Below are 10,934 nucleotides of genomic sequence, written 5' to 3' on the forward strand. Positions count from 1 at the left end.
ATATAGCCAAGAGAAATGAGACTTAAATTTACACAAACACTTGCACACATGTGTTCGTAGCAACATTACTCTTAACAGCCGCAAAATGGAAACAGTTCAAATACCCATGAACAGATGGATGGATCAACATAGTTCTATCGATTCAAACATGGTTCTATCCTTCACTTATTATTCAGGGAGGGGGGAAGAGGAATAAAAGACTCATCCAGGATACAGTATAAATGAAGCACCCCCCTGGTGGTGCAGCGGGTTACAGCACAGCACTAAGAAGCTAAAGCCACTTCAGCATGAGTTCCATCCCCGGCCCCGGAGGTGACCACATAGCATGACAGACCTCTCCTGATCTGCCCCCTGCTCCCCTCAGCTGTATACTTTGTCTACCTTCCTCTACCTTCCTGTTCTGCTCCCCACTCTGTCTCTGGTGATTCTCTCACTGCCCCTGCACCTCTGGCCTGTACCCCAGTTCTGTATGCACAAATAAACAAATCTTTATATATATATATATATATATATATATATATATACATACATGAAGTTTGAAGATGTGAAACTAAATAAAAGAAACCAAATCAAAGCCAAAAGACAATATGGTATATGTTTCAATTTATAAGAATTTTCTAGAATAGATAAATTCATAGGACAGGAAATAGATTAGTACCTGTGAAGGCTGGGAGAGTTTGGGGCAAATAGGTAATGACTGCCAATGATCCAGAAAGATGCCTTTGGAGCATGATGAAAATGTTCTAAAATTTATTGTGGTAATCATTTCCCATTTCATCATTTCAAAACTGTGGAATACACTGCAAACCATGGAATTGTACATCTTAAAGAGCTGAGTTGTATGGCTTATGAATTATACCTCTATAAAACTGTATTTAAAAGTACTCAGCTGCAAGAAAACAACCCCACTCTTAAATGAGCAAAGTATTTGGACAGACAATTCATAAAGAAAGATGCCTAAATGTGAAAAGGTACTCAGATCATAAGCCACTAGGGAAATGCAAATCAAAACCACAATAATTTACCACTGCACTACTATAAGGGAGGCTTTAAGAGAAAAAAACAAAAGAGCAACATAGCCCAGTGTGTGGGCGGAGTAACTGGAACTGGTTCTGGATGAGAACCCGAAAGGACATAGCCCCCAAAATTTATCGTATAAAGATAAATATACACTTGACAGGGTCCTCCCGGGCTTAAGCACTGCATTATAAGCTACGAAGGCACTGCAGCATGAGTTCGATCCCCCGCCAGGGAGCTGACCCACAAGGCGTGGCAGACCTCTCCTGCCTCACCCATTGCTCCCCTCAGCAGTGCACTTTGTCAATCAGACTGTTCTGCTTCCCACTCTGTCTCGGGCGAAACCTGTCACCCCCACACCTCTGGCCTGTGCCCCAGTTCTGTATGAATAAATAAATAAATCTTTATATCTATATATGTATATGTGTGTGTGTATGTATACACACACATGACACAGGACCTGACAATCTCACCCTCCAGTATTTACCTTAAAGAAATAAAAACCTATGATCACACAAAATCCTGTACATGAATGTTTTTAGCTGCTCCATTCTTAATCATCAAAAACCAAACACAATCCAAATGTCTATCAACAGTGAACAGATCAGCAAATGGTGACACATCCATACAATTAAATACCACTCTGCAATAAAAAGGAATGAACCACTGATGTGTGCAACGTCTTGGCTGACCCTCAAAGGCATTTGCAGAGTGAAAGAAGCTAGTCTCAAAAGGTTACAGTATGATTCAACAGCCGGTGGTTTCCAGGGGCCAGGGATTGAGAAGGTTTGGTTCTAGAGAAGCAGCACAAGGAAGCTTTCTGGGGATGACGAAATGTTGAGCAGTCCTGCTGAACCGATTCTTAAAACCATCCAGGCAAGGATACCAGACAGGTGACTGAAGTGTCACCCTCCAGATGACACATCCGCTGAAGAGCACCAAGAGTTCATCCCCAAGGCTACATGGTCAAGCCCTGCTCAAATTCTGACCCACACAAGAAATGAGATAATAAAAGGGCTACTGTTTTAAGCCACTAAATTTGGGGGTCATTTGTTATTCAGGGCTAGTTAGCAGGAACATGAACCCAGAAAGTTACAACCTGAGCTGGGCAGAAGGAAAAGGTACTTTAAAAAAAAAAAGATTTATTTAGGAATACAGAATTGGGGTACAGGCCAGAGGGGCAGGAGTGGTGACAGGATTCACCAGAGACAGAATGAGAAAAGGCAGATTGACAGAGTACACTGCTGAGGGCAATGAGACAGAAGAACTCTGCCGCGCCATGTGGGTCACCTCCCTGGACTGGGATTGAACTCGTGCTGAGGTGGCTGTCACTAGTTCTGCAGTGCTGCGCTTTAACCCACTGCACCACCAGGGAGGGCCCCAGATGTACTTTTTAATGGTGCCTAACACTTTAAGAAGCCACTTGACTGTGTGGGCAAAGTGCTGGGCCTTGAAGGCCACCTAGACAGGTGACGAGTCCTGCAGTTCAAGCTCTATTGGTATAACAATAAATGCACCTGTAAAGTGGGCCTTGGAGGAGGTGAAGGTGGTCCTCAAAGTATAGAAAGAGAAAGGGAATGGCTTTCCAGGAAGCAGGGCTCACATGGGCAAAGAAGTAGGGCAGTGCATGTTCTATCAGGTGAGTCTGAGGGGCTTAGTGTGGCAGGAGCACAGAGTCGTGGGGTGGGGGTGGGGAGAGAAAAGCCACAGCTTCAGGAAGGTCAGGGCAGGGACAGATCGAAGGAGATGTTTATGGGTGAGGAGCCCTGAAGCTTAAGTTTCTTGGGCATCACAACAAATCCAGGGATAGGTGCCAAGGGTCATGCTCCAGGACAATGACCTTTACAGGAGCTACATTTTAAGAGGATGGTTTTAGGAGGACAGTGTCTTGTATAAACAGAAATTCTGAGACACAACACCAACATTGAGGTCTCGAGGCTCATGGCCTCCACTGAGGGAGTCCTGTGTCCTTTTGTGGGAAGGGCAGTGCTGGGTCACTCTGCCCCTCCCCAGACCCCACTGCCATCCACACACTGGCTCTTTCTACCCTTCGGTGCCCACCAGACCAGCTCCTTAAACTCTGTATGTTGAGCACTAAACTAATTTTCCTTTCCCTCCAATCCTGCCTCGCTCTGGGGCCCACAACTCGTGAGAGTCCTCCCCACTGAGTCACCCAGTCCAGGTTCCTATGCCTGAGTCTTCCTCCTGGCTTGCTTCTCACGTGGGACCAACCACAGAGCCTAGACCCCAGCATTCTTGAAGTCAACTTCTTTTCTCCATGGATCATTTTTTGGCACTACTGTCTCATAGCTCTTCCTCAAAGGGGTCTGACCAGCCTCTAACAATCTGTCCAGAGTTCCATGTTACCAAGCACTGCTGTCTAAGGGTGCACTGTACTCTCTGAAACCAGGGCACCTTTCCCATTTGCCAAGGAACCGACCTCTGACCTGTCCAACATCCCAAAGGGTCTCCACCTCCTCCAGCTCTTTCTGCTCCTCTAGAGACCTCTCACTCCTTCACCAGCCACCTCTGGATTTAGCTATAGTGGTTTGGTGACCCTACTCTCTTTGTTCTGGCTAGGGTGTCTCCTAGAGCCTGTGACACCTTAAAGGATTTGTAAACAGAACTTGTTATAGTCACTCAATTCTCCTGAGTTGTCTACTCTGTGAGTAGGAACAGAATTGTCATAATGAATATCTAAAGTAGACACTGAGCTAAGTGTTTTACATATTTCATTCAACCCTCATAGCACCAGAGCAGCAGAGGCTACATTAGCCCCATTTGATTGGGGAGGAAACTGAGGTGAAGTGCCTTGCCTAATCTGCCCTACCCTGGCAGGCATCTCTGATTGCTGGGCAGTGGTCTTCAGGGTCTGCTCCCTGCTGACCCACCCCCAACACACTGCAAGCACTTAGAGCATGAGGACAGCACCTGTCTTGCACACTTGTGTATCCTAGAACATATAATAAGTGTTTAGTAAATATTTACTGACTGAAGTAACCTGTGAATGTATAACCCCAGCCACTGACAAAGCCTGGGGCCCAGCTCCTGGCTCTTTCTCACCCACGGAGCAGGGTCCTGGGCAGAACTTGCTTAGTACACAAAGTATCCCACAGTAGGTACTCAAGGCTGTGGAGTTGCTGCTGTTGTTAGAAGAGGAGGAAGTAGAAGATAACGAAAATAATTACTTGAATTATTCAGGATGATATAAAGTAGTATATTATAGAATGGTATCTTATATATTGTTGAATTAATCATTTACTTAAAATTATTTAATCACGTAAATGAATTTTAAATGACTGTCTCCCCAACAGTCAGGGCTCCTCTGTGGGATCCACATCTGTGTCCTCTCAAGGTCCAGGCCAGAGTAAGCTTCAGCAGACTTAGAGGAGAGCTGAGGACTCAGCGTGTGGACAGTAGAGGTCAGGATGGAACTCCTGCCCTGCCCCCCTCAACCCTCACCCACCCACCCACACCCTCAGAGAAGACTAGATGCTCCCACTGCTGGCAGCCAGCAGCATCTGTGGAGGTGTGGGGACCCCAAGTTCCATGCCCCCTTGAATCCCAGCTGATTTCCAGCCCCAGGCCCTTACTGACCACAGAAGTTCCCCAAACCAGAGACCTACTCACCTGTCCCCGCCCTTCCCACCAGTCTCAGCTAGCAACTGGTGCATGCTGGCCTCTGATTTGGGCTCCTCAGAGCCTGCGTGCAGGGCCCTGGGTGCACTGCTGGGGTTCTGAGCCTCTGTCCTCTTCACAGGATGGTGGGCAGTGGGTTCAGCTGCACTAGTGGGTGTAAGATTTTGCTAGACACCAACGTTGTCAACAAATGCCCTAGGCTTCCATCACCTAGTCTGGGCAGCCAACACCAGCAGGGTAGAAGGAGAGGAATCTGAGTGGCCTGCTACTCCACCCCCTTGAACTTCCACAGCTCACCAAACTTGAGAGAGAGAGAGACAGACAGACAGACAGAGACAGAGACAGAGACAGAGACAGAGACAGAGACAGAGACAGAGACAGAGGAGACCCAGGAGTCCCAGGAGTACAAGTCCCTGAAGCTCCATTTCCATTTCCTCCTCTACTGACACCATAATGAACAACTCACCGAATTCTCCCCGCTTTTCTGGGAGGTTAAACTAAAAATAAACTTGGAGTCTGTGAAACTCCAGAACTTCTTGACAGTGGGTGTGGGGGCCAAAGGTCCACTCCCCTGGGGTCTGGCTTGAGCATCAGGAACCAACGAGCTTCCTGGACCCAGTGTGGCCCCTCCTGAAACCTAAAGACCCAACTCATCCATACCTTCACCTTCGTGGGATGAGGCAGAGCTCAGCAGTGGCTACGCGGCTGCCTAGCAGGAGAAGCCTCTGAAAGTGTGGAGTGAGAGAAGGCATCCGAGGCTCAAGAGCATTGCCCTGAGCAGGGCAAGAAAGTCCATACTTCCAGAAGCTCCCACCCACCTTCCCCTGCTTTGCGCTTTGAAGTAACTCTTCCCTCTTCTTTCCTTCCTGTCTTCATCCCCTTTCTTGCCCCGTCTTTCTCTCTCTTACCCCCATCTTCTCTTGCTTCTCCCCCCACTTCCATCTCGTCTTAGTCACCCTCGCACTTTATAACCAAACACCCAAACCTCTTTCCAATTAAAGTGGAATTAGGCAACTCAATCAAATTAGTTCCTTATTAAAGCCCTTCTTTATTAAACCGTTTTCTTGTCCTGCTATTAAGTTTCACCGCCTGGCGGAACTCGAGCCGGCCCCAGAAGTTTACCTTGGGATGCCGGGCTCAGACTAGGGGAGGAGACACCCTATTTCCCGGAGAGGGGGAGTCACCGGGCAGGGAGCAGGAGAGACCGTATGTGTTTGACGGAGGGGGTTGTCCTAGGAGCGGCTAATTTACTCCGCCTGGCATGGAGAAGGGAGATCCAGGGGGGTGCGTGGTGAGGTCTGGCTGGAAGGCGCTTTCGCACTGCCACCCCTCGTTTCCCTGCCCAGACTCAGGACAGCATTCTCATCAACCCCCACCACCCCAAAATAACTCGCAGGCCCCAGCCCAGGTGCCAGAACGGTCTTTCCGTTCCCTCCCCAGACGTTGCGGCTTTCCAACCACTCAGAAAAAAAAGAGGCGCTCAGTGTGCTACCAGCGCCCAGCCCGAATCTGCACCCCGGAGAAAAAGGACCCTGCCGCCAGGCTCCAGGATTCCGAAGAACCCTCGGCCCGAGGTCCAGAGGCAACCCCGCCGCAGTCCTCGCGCCGCCGGAGCCGGGAGGGGTCGGGGGACACTGGGTGCCGGATGCGCAGCGAGCGCTGCTCCTCCCGCGTTCTGAGCCGCGCGGCCTTCGGACCCGCTGGCCGCCCACACACCACTGAAACTTTCCTCATCCCGCACCCTGCAGGGCCGGGGCACCTGGCGGCCTCAGTCAAGCTTCTGCCTGGCACCAGGGCCCGAGTGGGAAGTGAACTTTTCAACCCAAAATCCTGAGAAGCGGGACGGGGTTCGTGTTTTCTTAGAAAATAACATTTATTTCTAGCTCATGTCTATGCAAAGGAAAGCACAAAGTGAGCCATTCTCTGCAGCAGCGTTTGCCGCTGTCGGCCCTTCCGCGTTTAGCGAGTCCCGGGAGGCGGGGAGGGGCCCTCAGGCGGGCGGTTCTGGCTCAGTCACACGTCGCTCTGCTCCAGCTTCAGTGCGCACCTTGACGGCTCCTGACGGAGGGTCTACCGGCTGCAGGCAAGAGGGGCGGGTGGGCAGGATTCGTCCCGAGGTTACAATATATTTAGTCTATAAAACCTGATAAGTACAATGCGCGCATAATCTAATTTTTTTCCATTTTATCTTTTTTTTTATCCTTGCTTTTTAATATTTTCCACGTTAATACGGAGGTCACCTACAGGTTACAATTAATAACTTAGAATTCCATTTTATAACATTATACACTGGCTTGTATATATATATGTATAGATTATATATAGATTTATACATATATAAAAACTCACACTGCACCAAGGAAACCCATGCTTATCGGCATAAGCAACAAAGAGAGCGACAAATACCGCAACGAGGAAAGTGCACCTTAGAACTTGTTTCCTTTTTTTTTTTTACAATTGATATCGATATATATGTTGTGTCCCAAAGACTCGACTCAGTGCCAAGAGATTTATACATCCTAAATTTATATTTGTTAGAGCAAATGTTTTTTTTAAAAAAAAATATAAGGGAGGGGGAGACACAGAAGACAGACTCTCGGACTATCCTGCCATCCATATGCGAGAGCGGGCGGGCGGGATGAGCCTAGCTAAAGGAGAGGCAGGAGCGTGCGCAGCGGCCGCAGCCTCCGAATTCTCAACAATTCCCGGCCTTTAGTAGGGCTGGGGAGCCTTAAAGAAGGAGTGTGGGAATGAGGAATCCGGTTCTCTCCGAGAACATCCGCATCAGTTGCTCATTTCTCCTCACCCTGCCTCCAAAACAAAACCGAAAACCACCTTGGAGCAAGAAAACCCCAGCCTGGGCGCAGAGAACACACTGGGCGGGCGAAGGGGCTGGCGGCCCGCGGGGACAAAGCTAGTCCCTGTTCGGAGGCCACCCGGCTTGCACGCCCCTCGCCCTACTGCTTCTCGGGGGCACCGTTGACCATAGGCCCATACAGGCCACCGCCGTAAGTCGGCTCCTTGTGCACAGCGGCGGCGGCGGCGGAGCGATCGCGCATAAGATCGCTAAAGGCGTAGTCCATGGGCGGACGGAAGCCCAGTGTGGGCACCAGGCCCGCTGTGGAGTAGGGAGCCATGAAGGCGAGACCGCGGCTGTGCGCCGCTGCCGCCGAGTAGGCCAGGCGCAGCGGGCTAAGACCAAGAGGTGCGCCCAGCGGGTAGGCGCCTGCGTCAGCGCCGAAGTGACTGGCGTTGGGCTGCAGGGGCGAGAAGGCCGAGCGGCTGCTCAGCGAGCCTAGCGCCCCAGGAGCCATGGCGCCAGCCAACAAAGGTCTGTGGTGCGGAGGTGCGGCTGGACCAGCCTGCAGAGGTGCGGCCAGCCCAGGACCTCCGGTGGCGGCGGCGTCGACGCGGCCGGGCCACGCGTCGTCCGCTGCTGCTACGACCCCCACTGCTGCCTTATCCGGGGGTGCGGTGGGGCCGAGGCCGGCAGTCAGGCCTCCGCGGTGGTGGTTCAGCACCTGCTCGATGGCCTGCACCACGTCTCCGCCACAGCCCTGCAACACTAGCTCCAAGACACCTCTCCGGTGGCCCGGGAAGACGCGCGTCAAGATGTCCAGCGGCGTCCGCTGCCGTGGACCCGGACCCCCGCCTAGGCCTGGTGCAGGCACAGCCTCTGCCTCTTCTTTGTCAGCCTCCGAACCGGACTCGGAGCCCAGAGGGCTGGCAGAGCCCGGACTGTCCTCCTCGCCGCCACCTCCTGGACCAGCGCTACCAGAGCAACTGCCACCTGCCTCCTTGGAGGCCCGGGCCAAGGGAGACCCCGAAAAGGACTCGCCGTCACCGTTCTCTGAGCCCGAGCCCGGCCGTACCTCCGGGGACGAAGTCCCAGGACCCGAGTCAGCGCCGTCGGGTGATAAGGGCTTTCCCGGAGGCTGCGGGCTACAAGGGCGGCCTGCTTGAAGCAGCGTCTTGGGGAACAGGTCAAACTTCTGTAACTTGGCCTCTGGGAAGGGGAGAGAAAGGGATATGAGTGGAGATTAGTGGGGGGAGCTACAGCACCCATGATACTCCAGACCTTGGGATCCCACTTCCCTTCCCCAAAACCCACATTCATTGGGCAACTGCACCCCTTCTTTCTTTTTGTGCCAACATTCCTTCCTCTCTGAGTCCCCGAAGCATTTCACCCCTGCCTTCTTTCTGTACCCAGAACCCCAATAATTTGTACCCTATCAACTCAATGTCCAGTGTCCTTCTTCCTACATGTGTGCTCCCACACCTCTACCCTTAATCCCCTCCCTAAGTCTGCTCTGTGCTGGAGAACTAGCTTAGCCCAAGATCTACACAACTTTCACCTTCCCTCTCCAGCTCTGTGATTCCAAGAGGTAAGCCAGTCCAGATGTCCTCTGGCCTGGGCAACATAGCTATATGAGACAATTTCTTGGGCATCCCAAGATGCTCTCTACAGGCAAAAGTGGAGCATCTACTTCTAACCCAACCTTTCCAAAACGAAAGAGCTAAGAAGTCCTTCCCTCCCAATCTGAAAGCGTAGCAGTCCCAAAGGCCCTTGCGTAATTTCCACTCTCAAGAAAAAGTCAAGGGAGTCTCGAAGAAGAGGGTGGGGCTGGGGAGAGTGTAGAAAGGAAAGAGTAAGGGGAATTGGGAAGGGGGAGTGAGAAAGCTAACTCAGAGGAAAAGGGGGGGCAGCAATGGGGATAGGAAGTTAGAAGGGAGCAGGGCGCAGATGCAGTTGTCAACATAGGAAAGAGAAAAGGAACCAGAAGTTAAGTAAGGAAGGAGGGTCCTCAACACCTAGAAAAGCTTTATGGGATGAAAGAGGGAGCTTGGAGAGAGTGGGATTTCTGAAGAGAGTGAGGAAATAGTGCAGGGAAACTAGGAGTGTGGACAAGAGCAGAAAGAGAAAAAATATATGACGGGCAGCTTTCCTCGCTGAGGAAAAGGCCTAGAGAAGTGAGCAGAAAAGCTGAGACAGGCCAAGTATGGGAAGAGCAGGGTAAGACGGAGTTTACAGCTGGGCTTGCGGAGAGATAAAAGTGCAAATACATCAGAAAGGGAAGAAAGGAGAGTTTGTGTTCAATGCCCGAAATGAGGGGCTGAGTGACCGGTGGACACCCTGCAGTCAGGCTTTTGGAGAAGATCAGACCGGGACGAGAGACCTGTCCCTAAGTCGCGCGGCCCTGGGCCCAGTTCTGCTGTCCCCCCGCCCCCCGCCAGGCCGCATTCTCACCTGAGCTTCCAGCGCCCGCTGAGCCTCCTCCGGTCCCCGCGGGCGTTCCTGCTCCCGGGCCCCCGCCATCGGTGGCGCACACAGAACCGAAGACCTCGTAGGCTGGTCGAGGCGGGATGATGCCGTTGGCGGCTGCTAGCGCCAGGCCCTCGGCGGTACCGTAGAGCAGCTGTAACTCGCGCGCCTCGTTCTCTTCCTGCGCCTGTTGCCTGCGCAGCGCCACCTGCGCCGCCATGACGCGCTGGCGCTCAGCGATGAGCGTGCACTTGGCGCACAGGCAGTCCTTCCAACGGCAGTACCGTTTGTGGCCCTTGAGCGCCGACACCACGCCGTGATTGCGGCAGCGCGCGCACTTGGGGGTCCTAGGGTACTTCTCCGCCGCGCGCAACAACAGCGGAGGCGCCCGCAGCAAGCCTCCCGCCACGCTCACCGGGAGCGAAGCGGCCGCCGCCGCCGCGGCCGCTACCGACGCCACCGACGCTACTGGCGGCCCAGTCGCTGTCGCCGCCGCCGTCGCCGCGCCGGGCACGCTGGGCAGCTCGGAGCGCAGCTCCATGGCAGGACCTGGCGCGGAAGACGGTGGGAAGAGGAGGGAAGACTTGCGGTGAGGAGCGCGCCGCGCGCTACACTAAAGCGCACCCTCGAGGAAACCAGGCTTAAGAGAGGGAATTTACGGCGGCTGAAGTTTGGCTAGTGGCTGCCAAATTGCCGGCAGGAGAGGTCTTCCGAGCCCCCTCGTAAGGTCGAACTTCCCCACCCACTCCCCTCAGAGCTTTTCTTCTTCTATCTGACTTATGCGCTTGGTGCAAGATTTCGTTACAATCAGTGGTTCCGCTGGAAAAAAATAAAAAGACATAAAATGTGAAAGTCACTATTTTAGATGGATGTAAAGAGGGTTTGAAAAAAATATATTATCCCCAAAGTTTAGTGTAATTGGGATGACACGGGTTGAGGAAAATATTTGTTTGGTGGGATTCGGATTAGAAACAAAATTTGGACCCAACAGTTAGACTGAAGCCAAAGGCAAAAC

The 10,934-nt window shown here is 52.2% G+C and overlaps 1 protein-coding gene across 1 annotated transcript; it reads right to left on the reverse strand.

Annotated features, from left to right (window-relative positions):
* Positions 1-7,444: 7,444 nt before the first annotated feature.
* On the reverse strand, positions 7,445-10,560 carry DMRTA2 (DMRT-like family A2). The gene is made up of 2 exons (XM_004678988.1): positions 9,905-10,560; positions 7,445-8,662 (listed from the first exon to the last, which is right to left on the reverse strand). The coding sequence occupies exons 1-2, from the start codon at positions 10,458-10,460 to the stop codon at positions 7,614-7,616; spliced, it is 1,605 nt and encodes a 534-aa protein (XP_004679045.1). The 5' UTR covers positions 10,461-10,560; the 3' UTR covers positions 7,445-7,613.
* Positions 10,561-10,934: the final 374 nt, after the last annotated feature.

This window comes from Condylura cristata, unplaced genomic scaffold, assembly GCF_000260355.1.
Source record: "Condylura cristata isolate star-nosed mole 26May11 unplaced genomic scaffold, ConCri1.0 scaffold00008, whole genome shotgun sequence".
NCBI lineage: Eukaryota > Metazoa > Chordata > Mammalia > Eulipotyphla > Talpidae > Condylura > Condylura cristata.